At 43.5% G+C, this 26,709-nt stretch overlaps 1 protein-coding gene across 1 annotated transcript in view; it reads right to left on the bottom strand.

The window, feature by feature from the left end:
• The window catches only part of lrp1ba (low density lipoprotein receptor-related protein 1Ba), a gene marked incomplete at both ends in the record, with an annotated part of 268,441 nt that overhangs the window by 137,835 nt on the left and 103,897 nt on the right, over nt 1-26,709 (bottom strand). Inside the window, 11 exons of the mRNA XM_080836005.1 lie at nt 3,105-3,254; nt 4,018-4,112; nt 5,005-5,179; nt 5,518-5,745; nt 6,359-6,490; nt 11,110-11,354; nt 12,353-12,517; nt 13,005-13,209; nt 14,821-15,018; nt 18,703-18,948; nt 24,480-24,680. Of these exons, the coding sequence (XP_080692131.1) occupies nt 3,105-3,254; nt 4,018-4,112; nt 5,005-5,179; nt 5,518-5,745; nt 6,359-6,490; nt 11,110-11,354; nt 12,353-12,517; nt 13,005-13,209; nt 14,821-15,018; nt 18,703-18,948; nt 24,480-24,680 (2,040 nt within the window). The remainder of the gene's footprint in view (nt 1-3,104; nt 3,255-4,017; nt 4,113-5,004; nt 5,180-5,517; nt 5,746-6,358; nt 6,491-11,109; nt 11,355-12,352; nt 12,518-13,004; nt 13,210-14,820; nt 15,019-18,702; nt 18,949-24,479; nt 24,681-26,709) is intronic.

Raw genomic sequence — 26,709 nt, 5'->3', positions numbered from 1 at the left:
GTGTGTGTGTGTGTGTGTCCATGTGCGCGCATGTGTTGGTGCATTGAGGAGGAAGATTGGAGGGCTGACAAGAAAAAAAGATACAACAGATTAATAGAGTTGTGGCTTCTAGTGAGATAGACTGGGTCTTTACACGCCCAAGAGCGACAGGTGGACAAAGGGGGACAGAGGGGTGGGGGGCTGGACAGAGCCTGTATTTTCAGAACCCTCCATCTCAGCTGGGACCATCACAGCATACACAGAGTTTTAACTGTAAATTGCAAAAGGAAAAATTGGGAGGATGCTTCAATAATTAAGCACTTCCCTCTCCCTCCAACATTTACAGTTTCTCTGGGGGATGACGAGCACAACAAGGTTAATTAAGCTCAACCCTGGACCCTCAAATGTGCCTCCTAAACAATATGATTGTGCTGCTCCTTCTTGCCCTCCAAGATTAATGATGTTAAGGGTCCTCTGCAGACCCCACTAGTATTAGTGAGCTCTAATGTTAAGGGTACTCTGCAAACCCCACTAGTATTAGTGAGCTCTAATGTTAAGGGTACTCTGCACACCCCACTAGTATTAGTGAGCTCTAATGTTAAGGGTACTCTACAGACCCCACTAGTATTAGGGACATCCCCAGATACATTAATAACTGACTGCATGCAGGCAAGAAGACACAAAGGTCACAGAGCATCTGCCCATTTCAGTTAAAGTATGCATGGAATTTACAACAAATAATCATCAAATTAGCCACAACTTAATTAACAAATCAATATTGAAATATTAAAGGGGAAATAAAGTTAAGCAAACTGACTATGAGACAGATGAGAAAGGTGACAAGGTATTTTGGGAATCTTTACAAAACCCATCTGAAAGCGATTTTAAAGATGCTATCGTTAAGCAGATTGGATCACACACACAGACGTCTTCTCACATTTGTGCATGACATTAAATAACATGGTTATGGTAGACTGTAATAGGACCGTCTTAAAACATCTCCTCACACAGACACTCCAGTGAACGTCTTTAATTGGACAGGTGAAGAATGGGATCTTTTTTCTTTTCCAATCTTTAACCAGATGCTGGGAGTCAAAGTGGATGTCTTGAGTTTTACAGCTTCACGGGTCCCATCTGGCTAACACTACAATGCATTACCGTCAAGCCTGAAACAGGGACAGGTGGGCCTCATCTAGGGATTTCTTGTTGTCAGCGTTGCAGGGTCCAGCTTGCACATTTCAAATGTGATAGGGTAGAGATGTGTGTTGTTTGGGTCCAAATTATGGACGGAGAAAAGTAGTGATATTTAAATCAGTCAAAAGTCAGGCTAATGAACAGAAAGGCATATGTTGGTGGGGGGGATTGGGGACGGTGGGTGATAAGAACTTCAGGACAAAAGTGGACAAATTCCGGGTCATTAGTCCATCACTTAATCCTCCTCTCAACTGTCTGCTTCGTGCTAGTACACCTCACCAAAATTAGCACACATTCAGTGCTCCGCTTTCATTTTTGCTGTTACTATGACAGCACACACACTTCCCCTCCATCAAGACCACAAGTGCTACAGAGAGATTTCAGATGGATGGTGCTAAACTCAATCAGACAGAAACATATCAGAGAAAATTCAGCACAGAGGTTTGGTGCCAGAGCACCACTTAGAAACGAGAGACAAGCACACGAGCAGTCTCCAAGACTTCCTGAACATGTGTTATGGAGAGGGACTTGAGCAATGGGACATCAAAGTGATGCTGGCTGACAAAGAGCTGCATTTCAAGCCCTATCTGCAGAACAGCTAAGAATGATGGAGCCGAGACTAGACACATTATTCAGAGAGTGGAAAAAAAGACAATTTAAAAGAGTGGGAAAACTTGCAGGTGTCAAAGTCATTTGTATTCAACAAAGGGGAAGCACTCCAGATTGTACTGTTCATTTTGAAGATTGAATTACATACACAGAGTGCGAAGACAGAGAACAAAAGCAGAAAAGACACAGAAAATAATAATTAAAATGATCTTGATCCAAACATACACAGTTATAAAATAATGATCTATATATATATATAGATATATATATACACAGTATATTAGTGCTGTCAGTTAAACGCGTTATTAACGTTGTTAACGCAAACCCATTTTAACGGCGTACATTTTTTTTTGAATGGTGGGCATGACGCAGTGAAATGGATGATAAAAAGATTTGAATGGACATTTTACTTTTAGAGTCCTAGTTTACCTGAAATGTGCACTTTATAATTGATGATTTTGTACCGCCGTGTTTGGCAATGTTGTTTTTCAATAAAATAAAACATTTGCATAAAGCAAGCTAGCCACTTTTCCATGTTGACAAGAGCATTAAAATAAAATACAAAAATGATGAAAAAAAATGTAATAGATAAAAATGTGCGATTAATCGCGTTTAATTTTGAGTTAACAACGACATAAATGCAATTAATTGCAGTTAAATATTTTAATTGTTTGACAGCACTAATATATATAATATATATAGATTATGCGTGAATCATCATGCAATTTCATCAAGTGGTTTGTGTCCGTTGCATATCTAATCAATTAAACAGAACAAACAGTGAGTTCAGTGAGTGTGTGTTTAAATCACAGGCTCTGTCAGACATGACCGGTTGCCCTCCCCACCTACACCGTGGTGCTGTGCTCAATGAGGCGAGGGGCTGGGCGGCCAGTGGCTCACTGCTTATATAGCTTTATTCAGGGGCCACTTCACTGGCAGCAATACATCTCCCCACTTCACACTCAATCAATACTGAGCATCACACACACACACACGTCCCATACACCCATCACCCAAACACAGGCGTGTGCACACACATTATTACACATACACACAAACACACACATTGACACATCCAATACACCCATCACCCAAGCAAAGGCGTGCACACACACATAATTACACATACACACAAACACACACACACACTGACACATCCAATACACCCATCACCCAAGCAAAGGCGTGCACACACACATAATTACACATACACACAAACACACACACTGATGCATCCCATACACCCATCACCCAAGCAAAGGCATGCGCACACACACACGTAACACACATACACTCAAACACACACCCACACAGACACTCACCCATAACAGCCAGTGCTGTGGCTTTCATTAACTCTTTCTTCATGGCCTCGATCACCTCCAGGCTGCCTCCATCGAGGTTGCAGCGGTTGATGGTGCCATTCCCTGAACTGATCCAGTAGAGCTTACCGTCTGGGAAGTCTATGGACAGGCCTGCACAGTGGAGGAGGAGGAGGAGGAGGAAGAGGAGGCTATTTCCCAGTACACAAGACAGTAGTGATACATCACAGGAAAACATATTACTTGTCAAGAACTGTCATAGTGAAGGGGGGAAAAATACATTAATCTTACACGATTAAAAATATTTTAAAGTGTGGATATTATTAGGCTTGATGTGACCTTGTCACACTTTAAAACAATTTCCAAGGGAGGTTGTGGAGAGGGGGGTGGGGGTTTTGACTGAGCGACAATGTTGATATATTTCATCTGAGGCAAAGTGACTTTCGTCTTGCTGCACCGAATGTGTGTCGGGTTATTTTCTGATCCCTCTCCCACTGGGAACTGAGTTTATTTCTAGCACTGGTGACCTAGAGGAGGTCAACGTTTTTCACACACATATTTCACATTCAAAGATCCCAACTGCCATTAGTTCTAAAGGGCTCCCTGTCATAACACGTGGTCTATCATATCTTATGTATTTAAGTCGTGTATGTATATGGGCAGTGTGGAGGGAGAAGAACATGATTTTAAAGAAGCTGTACATTTGACCTTGGCCTTCTGTCTGGACCTCAGAATCAGGCCATCTATAATTGGTAAGAACCCTAAGAGATAAGACTTTGTGTTTCTGCGATCTGTTAGAGGAAAACAAAATCTGTGCTCCTTACAATAAGAGTTTTTCTTAAGCGTTTTGGATGCGTGCCAAAAAAATACAAGAAAAAAAAAATACATAAATGGTATTTAATAAAAAATTGTTTACCAACTGGCTCTTTTTGATTCTGATGAAGGATCTTGCTGTTGCTTCCGTCCATGTTTGCCATGTTTATCGTGTTTCCATCAGTCCAATATATCTTCCTGCACAGAAAAGACACACACACACACACACACACACATACACACACACACACACACACACACAAAAACTAATTTTTGTTGAAGAGTGATTAATCGGGTCATGAGTGCACTGCTCCACCCCGCTGTTAAGGCGCTAACACGTTCACCGGAGGCGGATCGGGGCAAAACAAGCCTTTCCATCTCTGGCGGCTCACCGACGGCTAGAAATCTGCTGAATGAAGCTGTCAGCCCTGCCTGATGTCTCTCCTGCCGCCTATAAACAATTCTGACAGCCAACTTTCAGGAAGGACTTAAGAGACGGGGAATAAAGTGGGATGACAGATGCAGAAACAACGCGGCGGAGCACTGTAAATCACATCCCATAACGTCTGCCTGCCGACCTGCCCGCCCGCCCCTGTGCAGCACAGCGCAGAGCAGACCAGGAATAGAGAAGCCCAAGGCTCCCATCAGTGTTGGGACATCACTGTCAATTATGCAAATATGCACCGATTATAACATTAAAAAAAACACAACACTACTAATCCACATAGTGTAAAGCGTAACACTGTCATGTTATGGGATGATGTTTGCTCTCTATTTATAGAGGCAAATGACACGCAAGCTATTTTCCAACCTCTACTTCATAAGTAAATAGATTAAAAGTTACTCTGCTGCTGGAACTGGATCAGTTAATTAGCATAGTTATGTTAATGCTAATAACACAACTGAGCGCTGATCTTTCAGTTCATGTTTCACGACAGAATGCACTCTCTCTCTCTCTCTCTCTCTCTCTCTCTCTCTCTCTCTCTCAGACACACACACACACACACACACACACACACACACACACACACACACACATTGACAGACACAGTACACAAAGTACATAATACGATCTTGTTGGTCATCTCACCCTTTGACTGGATGCACCACTAGACACTTGGGTTTGTCAATTCCGTGGACAACAGAGGTCTTCAGTGAACCATCCAAGCGGGCCACATTGATCTGGGTCTCGTCATTCTCCGAGCTCAGCCAGTACATGTTCCTGGACAGCCAGTCCAACGCAAGGCCTCTCACATTGAACAGATCTGCAACACAGTCAAAACATTCCACATCGCTTATGAGGCACACACACAAACATGTGTTTCATCTCAACTAAAAGCATGTTCCTGTCTGTGTGTATAAACATTCACTTCATCTTCATCAGCGCAACAAATCAATAATATTTCTTCCCTTGGGATATCAATAGATTGCAATCTTTTTTTATTACAATCCATCACATCCTCCACCCACTGCATAAGCTAATATCGACTATCTATCACCACGCCTCATGTTCCTTGCTGATAGGCCTACGAAAGGTACCAGCCGAGATGTGACAGATAAGACAATATTAATGTTTTGCATCATGGCAGAGCGTGATGCCTACCTCCAGATATGACGGTCTCAATCATTGTGCCGTTGATGAATGCACGCTTTATGGTGCGAGTTTTTACATCCGTCCAATAGATTCGCTCCTCCGCCGAGTCGTAATCCACCACTGTGACGTCATCAATGTCAGGCACTGTTAGGGCGGTGATTATGTTGAAGTAAGGGTTGTCAATGTCGACTCCGCGGATCTCCGAACGCCGCGCGTACAACAGAAACCTCTTCAGCGCTGTGGAAAGAATATAAATTAATAATAAAAAATGAAATCCTTTCAATATTTTTGAAGCCAGTATGTTTGCTTGACAGTTGAACAGCAGGCCAACTGTTTTTAAGGCCTGACAAAGACATCAAAAGAGAGCAGCCCCTTACATGGCCCCAGGACGTATTAGATAAGCTTACGCTTGTTATCTGCAGGGTTCAGTGAGGTGAGCGTCTCAAAAGAAATATCAAACTCAAAGGCTGATATGCTTTTAAATAACCAATAGAGCTAGCGTCCTTATGGAGTAATATTTTTCTCCATTCCACATCAGAATTACCTCAATGGATGTCTCTGTTACCCTCTCTTCCCAGTCAGAATGATAACCTAACAACATGACAATATAATTACAAAATAACAAAACATGTCTTCTCTCTCTCTCTCAGTCTCTCTCTCCCCATCTCTGTCTTTCTCTCGCTCTTTATTTCTCTGCCATTCTCTCTCTCTCTCTTGCTCTTCATTTCTCTGCCATTCTTCTCTCTCTCTCTCTTACTCTCTCTCTCTCTCTCTCTCTCTCTCTCTCTCTCTCTCTCTCTATCTCTCTAGTGTTAAATCAAAGCCAGACTACCTCATGCTGCATACTCACACAAGCAGGACGTGTTGTCTGTGGACAGCTTCATGAGGTGGGGGCAGGAGCAGGAGGCTGTGCGGTTGGAGTTGAGTAGACACAGGTGGGAACAGCGTCCCCTGCCACCGTTCGCTCTGCAGGGGTTTGAAGCTGAAGAAAGTAAACACAACAACAAAAGAAACTCTTTAAACATGGTATTATGGGGTTGCTGTGGCGCAAGCAGCAGCCCCGACCATAAACGGACTTGAACGCCCACGGGGACTTGGGTTCGAATCCGACCTGCGGTCATCTTCTGATCCCATTCCCCACCATTTCCTGTCAAAACCTTCACTATCCTATCTGATTAAAGACAAAAAGCCCTTAAAATAAATCTTTAACAAAAAACATGGTATTATGATGTGTTAGCATGGTGCCAAGTGCAGATACTTGTTACTAATTACGCTTTCCCTACACTTAAAATGTATTGAAAGGATTGCTTGTGTAGTTTTCTTGTGTGAAAAAATCAATAAAGAAGTCGTCAGCAAAGAAACTCTCAAATTAATCTCAGGTCATTACCACTATGAGATAAACAGGAGTTTACCCTGTTTATCCTCTCTTAATGCAGAATATTGCAATTCAAGGAAAAGAGGGTTTAGTTAAAGATAGTATGACAGCACTGCGTGAAGCTGCTTCATTTTGTTGAACTTAGACCTCAGAATTTTCATGTGGGTTGCAGTATGCAGCAAGTCAATACTCAGTACTTTTAAACACAATCTTCAGGCACTGTTCTTTCGGTTCCAGTTCTCCCATGGACAACAGACCGGTTCTGCGGTGTAGACCCTGAACTGTTTGTGGAAACACTACTTGAGAAAATCAAAGGTCCCTGGGTTAAATTGGAAATCATTTCAAAACATCTGCGCTCCATATTTCATCTGGTTTATTGACCTTCAGCATCCTTTCCCTTTCTGAAACATGTCTTTCTTTCCCTCCTGAAACATGTCTTTCTTTCCCTCATGAAACATGTCTATCTTTCCCTCCTGAAACATGTCTTTCTTTCCCTCATGAAACATGTCTTTCTTTCCCTCCTGAAACATGTCTATCTTTCCCTCCTGAAACATGTCTTTCTTTCCCTCATGAAACATGTCTATCTTTCCCTCCTGAAACATGTCTATCTTTCCCTCCTGAAACATGTCTATCTTTCCCTCCTGAAACATGTCTATCTTTCCCTCCTGAAACATGTCTATCTTTCCCTCCTGAAACATGTCTATCTTTCCCTCCTGAAACATGTCTATCTTTCCCTCCTGAAACATGTCTTTCTTTCCCTCCTGAAACATGTCTGCTTAAACAGTTCTGATGTGCCTCTGCAGTGACTCTGAACAACTCTCTAAACAAACACAGAGATGGCAGGTCCGCCGGTAGAGGGAAATTAAACAAGACTGAAACATGGCTTCTAAAACGCAAACACTGCGAGGGAACAGATAGGTCAGCCGAAGGAGGGGGGACAAAGACAAAGGGAAAGAAAAACAAAAACCAGTGATGATTCAACATGAAGTTTAAGACAAAAGCTTGCTGCTCACATAAGTATCAGCACAAACCCCCAAAGAACTCTTTGGCCCAGACTCCATGGCTTTACTATCACACGGTTCTCAAACAAGAACAATAACAAGTGATAAGAAAGGACTATCCTGGAACATGAGAAGCTTTCTCAATCGGTTCCCTCTTTATCTACCTGGAGTACACATTCATTGCTTTGTCATATCAAGTGGTTCAGTTTCTGGTTTTATTTTAAAGAGCGGTTAAGACAGGTGACAGGAGCCATACAGACACACTAAAAGACCAGCCACGTTGGCCTTATGTAATGTGCAAATGACGTGTATTGCTAAAACCCCACCATCAGTCCCTGCTAGAACTCCACCATCAGTTCCTGCTAGAACTCCACCATCAGTTCCTGCTAGAACTCCACCATCAGTTCCTGCTAGAACTCCACCATCAGTTCCTGATAGAGCTCCGCTATCAGTTCCTGCTGTTTTTGTTGATCCTTCTTGGATCCTTATGATGTTTGTTAATCCTTCCTGTTAAATAATATTTTCTTCACTGTCTGGCTGATCAAATTTGCCATCTTGTCTTTTGGCTTCAAATATGTCTGGCAAAACTATAGACTGTATCAACAGCATATCTCTGACAGTTTCAAAAGGCGACTTCATGCTCTACATTGTAAGTGTCAAGGGTATTCTTCATCAGTTATCTGCCTAAATCCTTTGGGCTTGTATTGTCCTGTATGTAGTGTCAATGTGTGTATTCATACTGCAGACCTGTGCACTGGAGAAGATCTGTCTGTTTTATAGCACAGTGGCAGCTTTTACAAAGCCCTCTGAGGCGGCTATGTAAGGTGTGTTTAAAGAGGGGACCATGTTAAGTGTGTGTTCTGAAGCGGCCGTGTAAAGTGTGTGTTGTGAGGCGGCCATGTAAAGTGTGTGTTCTGAGGCGGCCATGTAAAGTGTGTTCTGAGGCGGCCATGTAAAGTGTGTGTTATGAGGCGGCCATGTAAAGTGTGTGTTCTGAAGCGGCCATGTAAAGTGTGTTCTGAGGCGGCCATGTAAAGTGTGTGTTCTGAGGCGACCATGTAAAGTGTGTGTTCTGAGGCGGCCATGTAAAGTGTGTGTTCTGAGGCGGCCGTGTAAAGTGTGTGTTCTGAAGCGGCCGTGTAAAGTGTGTGTTCTGAGGCGGCCATGTAAAGTGTGTGTTCTGAGGCGGCCATGTAAAGTGTGTGTTCTGAAGCGGCCGTGTAAAGTGTGTGTTGTGAGGCGGCCATGTAAAGTGTGTGTTATGAGGCGGCCATGTAAAGTGTGTGTTCTGAGGCGGCCATGTAAAGTGTGTGTTCTGAAGCGGCCGTGTAAAGTGTGTGTTCTGATCGGCCATGTAAAGTGTGTGTTATGATCGGCCATGTAAAGTGTGTTCCTTAGGAGGCCATGTCTGCAGAGGTGCCGTCCGTCAGAAGTCGATGCCAGGCCTGCTTTTAGCTCTCTCCTCATCACTTTAACAAAAACCTTTTAACACGATTAACAAAGTAATTACACACATCGACTAAAACAGGCCAAAATAAATCTTGTGATAAAAAACCTTCTCCTTTCTTTTCTCCAGCAGCTGGTTTTTCTGCGTCCCAGGGAATACAGCTTGGAGCTCCATCATAGGCCCCCTTATTTATTGGGCTTTTTGGCAATTTATTCTCAGGCTGGGCCAGGAAAGGTAAACTGATTCCATTAAAGCAATTAGAGGCTATTTACATGAAATACAGCCGTGAGATGAGAGAGGAGCCAAAAGTGAAAGGTTTCTCAACGTATCTCCATAGATAATTAACATACACAGTTCAGAAACATTGATTTTTGCCTAGGGTATAAAGAGCAAAATATACACCAATGTTTGCTCTATGCTCTATAATATTTATTTTACATCTATTCTTTACATCTAGATGTATCCAAGCCTATCCAATGCATCCAATGTTGTTATTGCTCCACACGGACCTCCATACATATGTATTGCTAGTTCTTCACTGAAGTGGAACTTTAAAGTTTCAGGTGTTGCATAGCAACTTATTACTTCCTGACTTTTGCCTGTAATGGATTTCCTTTACGTAATGGACTACTTGCAGGCTACTTGTAGACAAAACCAAATGTCAATGGTAGCGGACCTGCAGTCATTATCAAGATATATCGGACCTTCACATGTTGGAATGGCCAATTCAATTCAATGGAACTTACTGCAGCATTCTGAGGAGCTATACAATACAATGATAAAATGAATAAATTATAAATGTTAAAATAATAAATAATAAAAGTAAAAGTAAAAACTAGAGATTGCTATAAAGGACAGAGATGCATTATTTTTTATTTGGCAAAGACACACATTGCAAGGTTTTCAGGTGAAGGTCGCCGTCTCCTTTCAAAACCCACATCAACAAACAAACTTTTCCATGACTTGTCAAGCATCCTTTATGAAATTTCCCTGGCCCTTCACAACTTTCAAGTACAAAACTTTGCGTACTTTAATCCACATGGCAGGCCTTAATATCGAACGAAATTTAGACAACAACCATTTCAATCCATATTCTGATTGTTTGAAACAAAACATTATCCATGGAAAAGTAACATGATTTGATTAGACCTACATAGGACAAAATGAAATTACATGACTTTTCCTAAACTTTTATTTTACAGTAATGAATTTGCTAAATTTCATTACTTTTCCAAGCCTGGAAAATCGGACTTTAAAATGACATGACCTTTTCAAGATTTCGAGGTTCACCTCACAAGAATCACCACTATTTCTAAAACCTGTTAGCATTAGCCTAGCAATGCTTACAGAAACATGTTAGCAAAAGCGTAGCAATGCTTAGAGAAACATGTTACCATTAGCCTAGCAATGCTTACAGAAACCTGTTAACTTTAGCATAGCAATGCTTACAGAAACATACTGAACCTGTTACCATTAGCCTAGCAATGCTTACAGAAACATGTTACCTTTAGCCTAGTAATGCTTACAGAAACCTACTGTTACTGTGGCCATGGGTGAAGCTTCATGGTGTGTTGTATAGAGAAGATTTTTTTTTTTTATCCTATTATCAAAGGCAGAGCACACAGAATCCTCTTCAACAACATCTGCTGGGTTGTCTTAATGAGATTGAGATTAATCCATAACTAATTTATCAGGGAGACTGTGTAATTATCTGTATGGCCTAAAAGAGCGACTATTCTTCATGGCCTGTCTATATACAGTGGCAGAGGCTCACGTACCTTGCGGCTGGCGGCTTGGGTGAAATATCTGCAGGTCGAAAGGCTGGGCACTTGTTTTCTGGATCACTGTCACATTGGCCCCAGTCCATTTGTTGGCCCTGGTCAGCGTGTTGGTTCTCCAGTCTGTCCAATACACATTGCCCCCAAACAGGCTCACAGCAAAGGGATGCGACAGGTACTCGTGCCCCTTGAGGATCTCAATAAGTCCGCTGCCATCGTAGAGGGCAGAGTAGATGGCATCAGAGCTATGGGGAAAAAGGAAGAGAGAACAGATGGAAAAAGAGAGGGAGCCACGGGGGGAGAGAGAGAGGGAAAAAGAGACAGAGAGGTTGGGAGAGAGACAGGGAGAAAGACAGAGAGAGGGGGGGAGAAATAGAGAGAGAGGGAGGGAGAAAAAGAGGGAGGGAGAGAGGGAGGGAGAGAGGAATATCAGGCTGATTATATTTGCGAAAAGTGGCGCAGCCTATAGCTTTGCTTTCAGGCCTTCTTCTGTCAGTCAAGCACCTCCATTAAGACAGAGATGCTCAAAGAAGTCATTCGCTCGCTCCCTCACAGATATTCACGAGGCGGAAAAACATTTTCAAAATGGCTGAGTGCCCGTGCATTAGTAGGCGAGATGAAGATATCGATTTCTGTTAATAACCAGACTTCAGAGCAAGAGAGAAGGAGAGCCAAAGAAAGAAAGAAAGAAAGAAAGAAAGAGAGGGAGAGGGGGTGGGAGAAAAAAAAGAGAGAGAGAGATAGAGAGGCAGAAGGAGAGAGAGAAGGAGAATTCTTTGACAGACGCAGAATGCAGAAAACAAAACTCAATGTCGGATCAATACAATTATTTCTTCTGTGTCATTCATCACCCTTGCCTTGCACATCGTGAGTATCAATTTATTTCTCAATCAGTATCAATATTCCATCTGGAGCCTCCTCGGCTGCAACTTCAACACCACTAGCACTAACACAGCTTCTAACAAACATGGCTGACCTAAACCACCCTTTATCCCACACACTGTAGCAAATGCATCAATCACTGTGCCTCTCCCAGTTCATTTCCAGCATTACTTTTTTACTACCCCCTAAATTATTTACTCGCTGGCCTGACTAAGACCAATTGCATGTGGGACCTCCTAGCCGCAAAATGTCTGGGCATCCACTCTTCCTGTCCTTCCTCTATTGTTTCCCACACTTTGTTTTACAGGTGTTTCTCCATGAAATATTCAGGTACTAGCTCTTAGCGAGGCTGCGTCCTCACCGCGCATCTGTCCAGACCACCCTCTTCTCCATGTGGTCCAGCGTGAGGCCGTTGGGCCAGGCTCCCATCTCCATGTCCTTGAAGACCACGTGGCGGCCCACGCCACTCATGGACGCGCCCTCGATGCGGGGAAACGTGGCGTCCCAGTCTGTCCAGAAGAGGACACTGAACACAAAACAGTCCCCACGTGAACGTTCAGCTGAACATTCAGGCACCCCAAACTAGAATGGATAAGACTAACACATGTGATAAGGGGTTTAAGGGGAACGATATGGTTGCTGAAAATATATCAGATTGTTTACAAACACACATAGACACACGGCTTGGGTCCACCCATAGTACACACACACACACACACACACACACACACACACACACACACACACACACACACACACACACAGTCTGGGTCGACACACACACACACACAAACACACACACACACCCATCGATGGTCTGGGTCGGCACATACACATGCACACACACACACACGCACACACACACACACACACACACACACACACACACACACACACACACACACACGGCCTGGGTCCACACACACACACATGTACACATGCACACACACACCCACCCATGGCCTGGGTCCACACACACACACACACACACACACACACACACACACACCCACCCATGGCCTGGGTCCAGGGCGATGGCTCGCGGATGCTCCATGCCCCCTGCGATGAGGGTGCTTCTCATGTCTCCGTCCAGCTTGGCCACCTCAATCTGGTCCAGGTTGCTGTCGATCCAGTACAGGTTCCCTGCCACCCAGTCCACTGCCAGACCCTCTGGGGTAGCCAGGCCATGCTGCACCACCACTTCCACCCCAATTACCCCTGAGAAATACCCCACAGGGGCAAGCAATTGCAGAAAGAATTACCACTGAGGCAACAGTACTAAGCCTGACACATATAACTCAGACACAGTGTCTTACACTGAACGGTACTAATCTTGATACATATAACATCGACACAGTGTCTTACACAGAACGCTACTAAGCTTGATATGTATAACTCCGACACAGTGTCTTACACCGAACGGTACTAAGCTTGATATGTATAATTCGGACACAGTGTCTTACACCGAACGGTACTAAGCTTGACACAACTTCGACACAGTGTCTTACACCGAACGGTACTAAGCTTCATATGTATAATTCGAACACAGTGTCTTACACCGAACGGTACTAAGCTTGACACAACTTCGACACAGTGTCTTACACCGAACGGTACTAAGCTTCATATGTATAATTCGAACACAGTGTCTTACAGCGAACGGTACTAAGCTTGACACATATAACTTCGACACAGTGTCTTACACCAAACGATACTAAGCCTGACACATTTAACTTCGACACAGTGACTTACACCGAACGGTACTAAACTTGATACATATAACTCTGACACAGTGTTTTACAGGGCCCGCTTAATCTCTTCCCATCTCTGAGCATATAAAATGTTACCTGAGTTTAATCTCTACCCATCTCTGAGCATATAAAATGTTACCTGAGTTTAATCTCTACCCATCTCTGAGCATGTACAATGTTACAGGAGTTTAATCTCTATCCATCTCCGAGCAAGTAAGATGCTACCTGAGCTGTCTCTCCAAAAATTGAGAGCTGAACACACCAAAGCCCTTGAAGAGACTAAACTGACAGATAAAGGGGAGGCCTCACTGCCCCTGAAGTTCTATTAAACATTGACCACTCCCCTTCTCTCTCTATTTCAACCAGCTGTTTGCCATTATGCATGCTTCCCACTAGCCTGGCCATTACCAGCCTGTGACTCCATTTCTTTCCGTCTTGAAATCAATTCAGGCGGAAATACGTAGGCTGGTGTCACCAGGCTAGCTTCCCACAGCAACCTCTGAGATATTAGGAGAAGAGGCAGCTCCCAAGCTCTGAGATATTAGGAGAAGAGGCAACTTCCAAGCTCTGAGATATTTGGAGAAGAGGCAGCTCCCAAGCTCTGAGATATTAGGAGAAGAGGCAACTTCCAAGCTCTGAGATATTAGGAGAAGAGGCAACTTCCAAGCTCTGAGATATTAGGAGAAGAGGCAGTTCCCAAGCGCTGAGATATTAGGAGAAGAAGCAGCTCCCAAGCTCCAGACTAACAGTGTGAGGGCCATCCATCTCACTTCATGTGTAGAGCAGCCCAAAGTATACAAGGAGCAGTCACGCGAGAAACATCAATATCGGCCTTATGAAAACATAATAACTTTCAGGATAAACGCAGCATTTGTCTCTGCTCTGGTATGTGTGTGTGTGTGTGTGTGTGTGTGTGTGTGTGTGGAGTGTGTGTGTGTGTGAGTAAGTGTGTCTCGAATGTCCACAAGGAGAGAAAAAGCAGATCAGGTTTTTCAATTTTGGTTGTGGAGTGTTTTTGTCAGCAGTTGTGTATGTGTGTGTCTATGTGAGTTTGTGTGTGTGTGTCGGTGAGAAGCTCTACCTCCGGCATCTGATAATTTCCCTCTGTAGATCTTGTCCTCCACCACGTCGGTCCAGTAGAGCAGGCTCTGGTTGAAGTGGAAGTCCAGGGCGATGGTGTTCCTCAGGCCCGGCACCAGCAGGCTATAGTCACGGTGGTGCAGGTCTATGCGCCGGATCTCATGGCGGATTGAGAAGATTATGAAAGCCTCAAAGGCATCTGGGAAACAGCCACAGGCAGATAAGCACCACGCAATTCTGTTTCAATGGCTGCCAGAGATGCAAGCCAATTCACACTCAAACTGAAATGCAACAGTTTAAAAAAAAAAACCCTTTATAATTCAAGACTCTCTCTGTGTCTTTCTCTTTTTCTCTCACACACACACACACACACACACAACAAACACACACACGACATAGATACACAGATAACACATAAGATTGAAACACAATAATCACTAAGACAAACACAATCCACCTTTATTAGGTTATCTTGGCAGCATATCAATCCAATCTAGGAGAATACATTTTTTTTGCAACAGGAGCACCTATCGTATTTAAAAAAAAAAAAAAAGCACACAAGCTATTTCAAAACAAGAAGAGAGTCATGGGAAAGTGCAACTGAATCATCAAAACTCATTGATTTCCTAATATTCAATGTTTTTAATGATTCTTCAGAGTGTGATGCACAGCGATAAGGGCAATCTGCATTAGTCTAATCCTATATGGAAATGCTGTTTGTCCTACTGAGCTGATAATTGCCTCCGAATCAAATTGATTGAACAGCAGAAAGTCATCTATCTATTGCATCTTTCAGTGAAACGACACAACCCACACACTCACACTCACACTCACACACACACACACACACACACACACACACACACACACACACACACACACACACACACACACACACAGTCAGCCTCTGGCACACCCTGAGGCTATATCACCTCCAACTGACTCTTGCATCAGTAGGGAGTCTTTCTATCTTGCCATTTAATGCCCTCCCTCCCACACACACACACACACACAGTAACACACACATACACACACACACACACACACACACACACACACACACACACACACACACACACACACACACACACACACAAGCACACACACACACACACACACACACACACACACACACACACACACACACACACACACACACACACACACATAAACACACACATGATCATGTCCATGAACACAAACAAGGCATATTTCCAACAAATAAAAAAAAAATTGAGAGGACGAGACTATTGTTCTTTGGCTCAGTGGTTCAGAGTAGACAGATAGCTCGTATCAGAGGTCATAGCTCACAAACAAACAAAACAAATGCTCTTAAATACCTTGTGCCTTTAGTAACCATGTGCCTGATCTAATATATTTCTCTGCCTTTTGGGGCACGGGAAGCATCTTCAGAGGAAGGTGGTGCGTAAATAATCTGCCTCTGAATATGGGGGACTGTTTAACATTACGAAATTGAATGGTTAAATCCAGTGTTGTATAGTAACGAAGTAGAAATACTTCGTTACTGTACTTAAGTAGTTTTTTTTGGATATCTGTACTTTACTTTACTAGTTATATTTCTGATGACTTTTACTTTACTTTGCTACATTTTGCAAAGAAAACTGATACTTTTACTCCGATACATTTCCCCTGAAACCTTCGTTACTCGTTACAAAATCGAATCATCTTTAGAAAAAATAATAATCATGAGAGTGATGAGACCAAAGTCGGGGACTGTGGTAGAACAGACTCCAAGCAGGTTTGGCGAATCAGCTGTCCTAGCGCACGTTAATGCGATTTTTACCGTTTGCAAAAGCCCCCTTAGTTACCGTTGCTACGTCAGACAAAACTCCGAGGTCTGTACCCAAAAGCATAGCTACGACGAGGACAAGCCGCGCTATATCTGTCAGTGTCAGTGATTCTTTTTGGAGTAATATATCCGCGATATCCTCCAGATCAAGGCAAAATGGACTGCAATATGCAGTGGAAGAACATATCACAAACATTAAGATCAACAACGAAGGGGATACAACAATAATCAAAGCAATAGCATACAGGTGTCAATCAGCTGCAATTCCAGACGGTAACATTAACATTTTGACGTCAACATTTTGATTGTAACATTAACACATTTGTTGAAGAGACTAGTTATATACTAGAAGTGGTAATAATACCAGTTGACATCAACCATAACTGTTTGTGGATTTTATCTTAACTAGATATAGTAACGCGACCTATTATCCCGCGGGCCACCAAAATATCCGCTTAACAAATATGTTTTTATCAATATAAATATGGTTTAATGAATCAACCTTACATATTTCAGAAGTGACAGGTGTGTAGAACATGCACAAAGTCTTGTTTGACTCTCAGCAGGAACATTTCTTAACGTATTTTCCGATTTGTTTTGTACAGTCGCGAAATGGCAACAAAGTTGGCGACGACCTATTATCCCGCATTGATGTAAAATGCCGTTGGGAATCAAGCTCAACAAGAAAAAGAATTTACACCGAACGTCGCGAAATCAAAATTCTACTATTTGTATCAGGCTGGTTTGTACACGCAGTATTACAACACTATCTTATACACTTCAATACGCTGTATATGTGCAATTTTTGCTACAAAGCTAATTTAAATACCCTTTTTGGGCAGGGACTTAAGTTTTCCGAAATCCGCGATCCTGGATGACACCGAAATCAATATTAAGTAACGTGTACCAGCGCTTGCGGGATAATAGGTCGTGCGGGATAATAGGTCGGGCTACGATAGTTAGTTACCACCTAGCAAAAGTGTAGATCGCTATCTATAGCTGCAAGCAGCTTTTGCAGACATACAGTAGCCTATGTGTTTGTCTTTGTCGATGACTTGAGTAGGGAGTGGGGTTCAAATCAGCCCATGTTTATAAGTTTGCTCATTTTAGTCTGAATAAACTTCTGACCCTTTGCTTTTTTATTAACAGCATTTACTCTTTTTTTTTTTTTCACTTTTTACTTTTACTTTCAATACTTAAGTACATTTAATATCAGAAAATTACTTTTGATACTTAAGTACAGTAAAGATCAGATACTTTAATACTTGTACATAAGTAATATTCTAAAAGGTGACTTTTACTTTTACTTGAGTAATTTTCCAGTAACGTATCTGTACTTTTACTCATGTATGGAATTTGAGTACTTTATACAACACTGGTTAAATCATAACTGAGAAATCCCTGGTGAAGTATGAGAGCAAAATATAAGTGGTAGTCTAGGACCTATTTACAGGCCGAGTGAATGGAAACATACTTTGCAGTGGGATTAATACTACAAAGTCCGTGGTTTTGGTAAAACATCAATTTTTTGCAGTAGAGCAGACAGTGGATTTGGTAACTAAAATGCAGCCTCAAGCCAACGGTAATACCAGAACGAGCACTGTGTGTACAAGAACAGTGTGTATGTGTGTGAGGGTGTGTGTGTGTGTGTTTGTATATGAGAACAGTGTGTGTGGGTGTGTGAGTGTGTGTGTGCGTATTCTTGATTCCATTCAACTCAATGAAGCCCAGTATGGCGTAACTCGATTCAAATCAATTTGGTTCTTCACAAACAGAGTTGGTAAAGCATGACATTGAAGTGCATGAACAATACAAAACAGTACAGGACATAGTGAGACCTCAACTTTTCCCTCCTTTCCCTTCACTGCTGGTTTAACTCTCCCCTTTTTCTCAGTCTTGCACACACACACACTAACACACACACACACGCACAAGCCTACACACAAGCATGCACGCATGCACACATACGCACACACACACACACACACACACACACACACACACACACACACACACACAAACAAACACCAACACACAGGAGGTGAGGGGCAGGTCAGAGCTGAGCATGTTTACCTGTGCTGTGGCACTCCTCGCCATCGGGGTCCAACCTCCAGCCGGGGTAGCAGGAGCACTTGACCGTGCTCTTGTACTGTTCACACACCTGGCTGCACTTCAGGTGCTTGGTGCAGTAGTCTACCGCCTCGCAACTGCGGTCGTTTGAGCCAAGATGGAGCCCTGTGGGACAGGAGCACACCACCCCTCTGCCCGGGGCCAAAGAGCACTGGTGGCTACATCCTCCGTTCCTCACAGAACATTCTTCTACAGGAGACAAGGAGAGGGGAAAGAGAGAGAGATAGAAAGAGAGAGAGGGGGGAGAGGGATATGGCAGAGAAATAGGGAGGCAGAGAGGGCATGAGATATAGGGGAGTGAGACGAGGTGGGGGTAGGGGGAGAGAAAAAAGGAAGGAAAGAAGGAGAATGTTACAGCAGCTCAAATGCCCTTTTCCTGGTTGTAATATCAGTACATTTAGAGGAACCAGCAGGAGAGGAATGGCTGTAGGGATCAATAGGGACTAGCCTAGCTTTAGTCCCCAGCTCTCAGTACCAACCCTTAGCCTTTAGTTCTCAGTACTCAACCCTTAGCACTCAGTTCTCAGTACCCAACCCTTAGTGTTCAGCTCTCAGTACCCAACCCTTAGCCTTTAGTTCTCAGTACCCAACCCTTAGCCTTCAGCTCATAGTACCCAACCCTTAGCCTTTAGTTCTCAGTACTCAACCATTAGCCTTTAGTTCTCAGTACCCAACCCTTAGCCTTTAGTTCTCAGTACTCAACCCTTAGCCTTTAGTTCTCAGTACCCAACCCTTAGTGTTCAGCTCTGAGTACCAGACCCATAGCCCTCGGCTCTGGAGGCCTGGAGGCAGGAGGAGAAGAAGACACACCAGCAGTGTTGCCAACTTTTCTGTGAGGAAAGTAGCTGTAAACCCTCTGAAAAGTCGCCAGAAGTCGCTAGATGACGTAATCAACTAATTTGCATAATATGTAAATAAGCTGCGGATGCGCACAATATGCAATTCTGACGGGGTAACACTAATATTTTTCCCGCGAATACAAAGTTCTAATATGTTGCTGTTATTTCGTCAGACTGCGCTATGTGAGTGGAGAGGAGACCATGACAGCCCTCGCTGTTCTCAGCTCTCGTGAGATCAGTTGTAACATGAACTGCAGAACAGGATATGTGAGATGCTTTTTCAGTGCTTTGTCAACACAAAAATCCACCAAATGAAAAAAAAAAAAGTCGCTAGATTTGTCGCTAGTCGCTTTTTGCTAAAAAAGTCGCCAAGGGGGTCTGAAAAGTCGCCAGATATAGAGACAAAGTCGCTAAGTTGGCAACACTGCACACCAGAGGAAGTGAACATGACCAGAGCATAGGGATTGGAGGGGTTTCCCACCCGTGTTTACAGGGGCGAATGAAGTGTAATAAAATAGAGCGACTGTTTGGCCCAAAAGAAGAAAATAGGAGATATCTTCAAGAGTTTGAAAATAAATGAAGATGAAAATGAATAGGTTTTCCAAAAGCTATCTCTTGCCCAATCTTAAAGATAACCAACAGAGGAACAATCTATTAGAGAGCATAAACATGTAATGATAATTTAGCTCTTATTCAAAACCATATGATGGAAACTGTATTTATGTAGACTGCTTAAATAAAACCCTTGAGAGAAATGCCAAGACTTCCATCACAGACCAATGGCATTCCTAAATAGGGTGAGATTAGTTTGCATGCTATTTGACCACATTTTACATTCACTTCAAAAAAGTAAACAATGCACCGGTCGCTGAAACAAATCAATTTGACCCTCTCCACAGATGTCTCTTATTATTTGCCCTGAGAGCCAGACGCCTCTGGTGCTTGTTAGGTCCAGACAGGTTGAGACGGGAGGCAAATTGTTGAAAATGACTCCGCCTCATGATTAAGACATTCCTCCGCTTCCTTAACGAGCCAGAATTGAGATTTCTCCGTGGAGCGTTCCGGCTCCGTATTGAGTTTCTCCTGTAGGGGAACTGTCCGACTTTTGGAGGCTCACAGGAATATTTCACAACGAGCCTCTCTCTCTGGTTAATCAACCTCCAGAGATGTAAGGGATAGGAAAGCCACAAAAATAATTGGCTTTTAAACACTCACTCTTTTCACCCAGCTGCTTCTCTCTCAGCTACGCCACAATGACCCGATTAAGATCATCTCAAACCTGTCTAGCAAAAACTTTAATTTGCACCCGTCCCCACAGACGATCTAGAAATGGTCTGCCACAGACACACTGCTTTCACACAGACTCAGTATGTAGTTCTAGTCATTTATTTTAGCTTTCCATGTAGGTATGGATGCAGCATACAATCATTCATTCATTCATCCATTCATTCATTCGTTCATTCGTTCATTCGTTCATCCATTCATTCTTTCATTCATTCAGTCAGTTATTTAGTATTTATTTATTTATATTTGTGAATGTAAATGTAAGCTGTTGTAAATTATTCTGAGCGTGATAAGTCATGGGTCATATTTACAAGGAAATTGTATTAGGTCATGGTTCATATTTACAAAGAGGCACATACACTGGCACACCGGAATAGCAGCTATCATAACTATTCCCATGCACAGTTTGGTGCCCTGAAGTCAAAATAGTTGTTTTTTCAGAGCTTATGGTAATTTGTGTGTTTCATGAAGCACATTGTGCTGTCAGCCCTGTTTATGAAAAGAAAAAAGGTCATAGATCAAATTTGTGAATATGCACTTACTCAAGCTCTTGCACAATAAGGAGCATCTCTATGCCGTGAATCACATCCAACTGCATTTGTGGTCAATCTAGGGATCAATCTAGCGGTCAGCCTGTGGCAAATTGGATAGGAGTGTTTAACATTATGGTGTGCACTTGTAGACCTATTTTTTTTTTTAAATACAATGGACTGTTAAACTTCACCACTGTCTTCCTCAGTCATCAGCCAGAGGAACAAAGCTTGGGTTCTGCACTGACCACAGGGACGAGACGGTCAAAGACCCCTTGTACTCCCCCAACTATTTTCCCTATGTTCTCTCTTTAATCCCACATCAGAATTAATATGCTGCCTCCATCTGTTCTAGAGTGCCTGGAGCCTGTCCAGAAAAAACCTACAAATCCCAGAGATGGGAGAGGGAAGAAGACAGACGAGAGCGGAGGAGCAGAGGGCTGGGGATTATGTTGTCTTTAGTCATATAGACTTTTGAGGATTCTTCAGATTTCACGGCCTGCTGGGTCTACCAAGATACACGGATCACAAAAGCTCAGTTACTTCAGTTCTATCATGATGGGGTGGGGAATGCACTGTAGCTAATGTTGATAGATACCTGGTACACAACCTGACAGACCTCTCTGTTGACTTCTGTTGGATTTTTAGTCCTGTCCTGTCATACTCCCACAAGAAAACTACCATGACAGAAAAAAAACAAAAAAACATTCCTGTCCTTACCCTATCCCAGAAGAAAGACTACGGCCCAATCCTGTTCAGGTGTTCCCATTCATTTTTAGGCAATGAATGATTTTTATTTGATGCTCTCCAGCGGGGGCAATCAGCCCCCCTGGCCACCCTAAATTATGCTCTAACACAGACTCAATACGCAATATACAAGACTTCATGGATGCAAGTCAAGGCAATCAACCATGCTATACACGCTTTGTAAACACATCCCAAATTCTAGTATCGTTGCCAATAACACAACACACACAACTACACAACCACACCACTATGCCCTGCAACAGAATCTACACAATCTAACAGTATTTGAACAACACGACCACATACACACACTCAGACACACCACAAGCAAACTTGTGTGTAGCTGTTAAATTTCTCATCTCATGCACAGCATGTCTATCACAATTAGTCACAGCATACGTAGTCTACGGGGCTTTGAGCTGTAAATCTGGAGGTCTCGGACCACAGATAGAGTGCTGTTTCTGGCAGGCCAGAGAAAAGAAAAACAGTCACGGAAGTGGAGAGTGTGTGTGCAACTGGGGGAGGCAGGGGGTGTAGGGGGATGCTGAGTGTTTGTGTGTGTGGAGCCCGTGTTCCCCTTGAGATGAAATCTATATCAATGCAACACAGCTTGCAGAACGCATTGTATTTATCATCGGTACTTCTCTGCGTTTGTCGCTGTTGGGTGCAGCAGTTGACGGCTGTTGTCTGGGTCTGGATTTGGTTTAAAACATAGGTGGCTGCCATAAACTGTGTCCACACATCTTTTCTTGGTGAGTCCAAACGGTTCTCAAACGCATTTCAAGGCGTTTAAATGCCCCAATCTTTTATCTGATTTGGGTGGGCAGCTGGAGAAATAAAATGTCCTACAAACTGTAAGATATCAATACATTCATGTCTGTAAGTTAAAATTCATCTTTTAAAATGTTATGTTATGTTATTATTTTTCTTTTGATACCAGACACGCAGTCAGTCAATAAAAAGAGAGATCCCATATCCTGTTCCAGCACAAATGAAGCCCTGACAGAATGTTTTTCGATATCTAGCTTTTCTAACCTTCTGTCTTTCTCCCATTACCCTTTTGTGGCCTTGGCTTCCCCTGTGTTCATCGGACAACTAACTCCACCATTGATCCATTCATCCAGGAGGTGTATGCCTCTTTTCTGCTAAACCTAAACGCTAAACACCTATCGTAGCGGTGTTAATTATCGGACGGCGTGTGTTATCGACAAACGTTCGCGTTGTCATATGAATCCACTATGAAACTGAAGTTATAGATTGTTAATCTATTATTAAACTTAATATTTTGATTGTTCAACAGAATGGCCTATGTTTGACACTGACATAGCTACGCTAACGTTTCACACAGGTCACTTATGCTAGCAGCCATCACATCACCTCTACCTCCCTATCATCAATAAGCTATCAGTCTCAACTTGACCTGGTCCCGGGGAGTGACTGGGGCCCCCAACAGCCCTGTGCATCTGCTAGTAGCTGCAATGGTCGCAGCAAGTTTGCAGGGATTTGTCCCAGGCTGCTAGTAGCTAGCATTAGCTAGCCAAGGTGCCAGTAATGATAAAGAAGTTGTCTCATTTCATTGAGAAAACATGATACAGACTTTTGTAACATTGAGCTGAACAAGTTTGCTTGTGACAAGTGTTAAATGAACATGTTTTAATCCTCTCGACTGGCACTGAGTGTAACACCACTAGGAGGCACTGCAGAATAATGAAAACAGTGATCTGTGTTAAGACAGGAAGAAGAAGAATCTGATAGGGTGGTGGCTATCTATGTTAAATCGTTCACAGTAAATGAAGAAGCGTTTATTGAAATTAAAATCTAAAAAATGTCTCTCTCCCGCCCACTCCCGTTGACTTTTATGCCTGTCCAGTCACGTGAGTAATGTTGACGTCCGTCCTCTGGGAGTCCCACGACCCACAGGATTCACCAAAAAATGTAAAATCCTTTACTCCAGTGGCATGCTCACAACATGCCTGAAACTGTGACCATTGAGGGTGGGGGTGGGGGTGGGGGGGCTAGCATGTTGGCAGATGGTGGCACGTTGGCAAGGAGAGGCGCGTGTACAGAGCTAACTGCTCAGCTACCTTGACACACACTGTTATATGACTGACTGCACCATTAGTCATGAGTGTCTCCTGAGTGTGCCTCTATGTTTCTTAATAGTGTGCGCACGTGTGTGGGTGTGAATGTTTGATTGTGTATTTGTGTGTGTGTGTGTGTGTGAGAGAGAGTGTGTGTGTGTGTGTGTGTGTGTGTTTGCGTGCTTGGGTGTGCGTGTGTGTATGCGTGCACGCACATGCGTGTTCTTGATCTCTCTTACCGCAGAAGGGCCCCTCATCCGAGTGGTCAGCACAGTCTCTGCGGCCGTTGCAGATGCGCTCGGGGGGCAGGCAGATAGACGTGTCGTTGGCACAGGGGTGGTGTGGGGGTTTACACGCGGGCACCTCGCAGCCCTCCTCGTCTGAGTGGTCCTCGCAGTCGTGGTCGCCGTCGCACACCCAACTACGGCTGATACACTTCCCTGAGAGGAGAGAGGGAGGGGAGGGGGGAGCAGAGGGATAGGTGAGGACACTGAGGTTTCTGGGAAAATGTTCTCTCGCAAAGCCTCAGGGCGTTTTTCTTTGTTTTGGTTCGGCTTGTTTTTGTATCATTTCTCTGTGTTGGAAAACGTTCATCCGTGCGACCGCTTGGCCAACTCGCATCTGTTACGGTTAAGATGATCCGTCGAGATCATTTTTCTCATAGATAGTATCTAAAGGTATTGAGAATCCCTCTAATTTAATACTAGCGTTCTTAAGTGATCTGAGCTGATGGGGCCTGTCCAGTGAAACTAATGAGGGTGTAACGGATCAGTGGCTCCGTACTATTCTTCGATAGAAGTGGTCATGGCCGAAGAACACTGATATTATCAAATTTAGAAAAACATCACATTATTTGACCTGGAATAAAAAAAATATGAGCATCTCCTAGCAACCAGACAGAGGGAAATGGGGCGAATAGAGCATGCCTGAGCCGAGGTGAAATGTAAGTGGTGGTGGGGGGGTTTATGGGGTTGGGGGGGAAGCACTTGAACTGCCACAGCTGCCTGGTGTGGCAGCCTACTTTCACTTTAATCTCTTATCGATGCTGAGGATGTGAGAGAGGAGTCACTCTAATGAAAAGAAACTATTTCAAAAGACAGTTCTTTTACGGCTGCTGAGGCAACGGGGCGAGGCCGAGGCCAAGGCTGCACACTGAATGCTGAACAGACTCGGAGGTAAACGTGACAAAACAACCACACAAGGCCTCGTCTCGCAAAAACACCCTGATCATTCTAACTTTAGGATGGGCAGAATTAAAACTCTCAGTCACTGAAGAAAGGTTGCAACTCTGAGGTACAGAGGATGCACTGCAATGAGAGACAGAGAGAGTAAGAGTGAAAGAGAAAGAGAGAGAGAGAGAGAGAGGCTGCCGGACGACTGGTAGGACACTAGTCTTGCACAGACACACACACAGACACACACACACAGACACACACACACACACACACACACACACAGACAGACACACACAAACACACAAACCCACACACACCCTCCCAGCCTCCACCTGATCCATCCTGGGCCGAGAGAGCCTCTGACAAGCCGGGCCTGCTCAGAGTTAGAGACATGTGGCTTCTATTCTGGAGAGAAAAGCAGCCTAAACACTCCTCCTTAAAGCATCATAAATAGTGTGTGAGAGAGAGATGAGATGAGATGAGGCTCTTTAGAAGCTCTGCGGCACTCCATAACTTCAATGTCATAAAACCCTGGGCTGAGTATTTTTTTTTGCAGAGCCAGACATGAATTCAGCACTTCACTTGCGCGTTCCCAGTCTGTAGGGAATGCATTCAAAATTGTGGTCTAGAAGTCACACTGTCAATGAACCAGCAAAGCTATGCATACCGCTAGGTTTGGATCAACTCCTAACTAACTATCTTAACTTACTCTCCTAACTACTCTCCTAACTAATCTCCTAACTAACACTCCTAACTACTCTCCCACATAATACTTCAACCTTCCACAATTCCCATGTGCCCAGTCACAAGATACAAGACCAGACAGTCGCAGACAGACACCCACACGGGAAGCCCATAGAGAGCCCAAACAGAATGGGTTTCTCTTACACCCCAATGCCAACACTGCTCTTTAAAGATGTTTTTCTATACAAAGCTCGGGGTGAACCCATAGATTGACAGCCATCACTCACCCCACTTTCCAGGAGATTTAAACCCTCCTTACCTGTCAACCACATCACACGTTCCAGCGTAGGAAAATGTCCCACCTCTTCCCCATTCTCCTCCTTTTCACTAGTAGCTCTAAACTCCTTATTACCCCTTATCCATAGCAGACATCGCTCACATGCAATCTCTGCTACAGGCATCACAGGACCACGGCCAGCTACCAAGCCAACATGCTTACTATCAGCGCTCTAAATCAAGCATCGCGATGTGCCGACCAGTGGAAAAGACGGATACACACATATACTGCATACAACAGTAAATACATACAAATAGACAGTTCTGGCATGTG

The sequence above is a fragment of the Sprattus sprattus genome (assembly GCF_963457725.1).
Source record: "Sprattus sprattus genome assembly, chromosome: 3".
Classification (NCBI taxonomy): Eukaryota; Metazoa; Chordata; class Actinopteri; order Clupeiformes; family Clupeidae; genus Sprattus; species Sprattus sprattus.
Note: the sequence above shows the minus strand (reverse complement) of the source record. Positions and strands in the feature narration are given on the sequence as shown.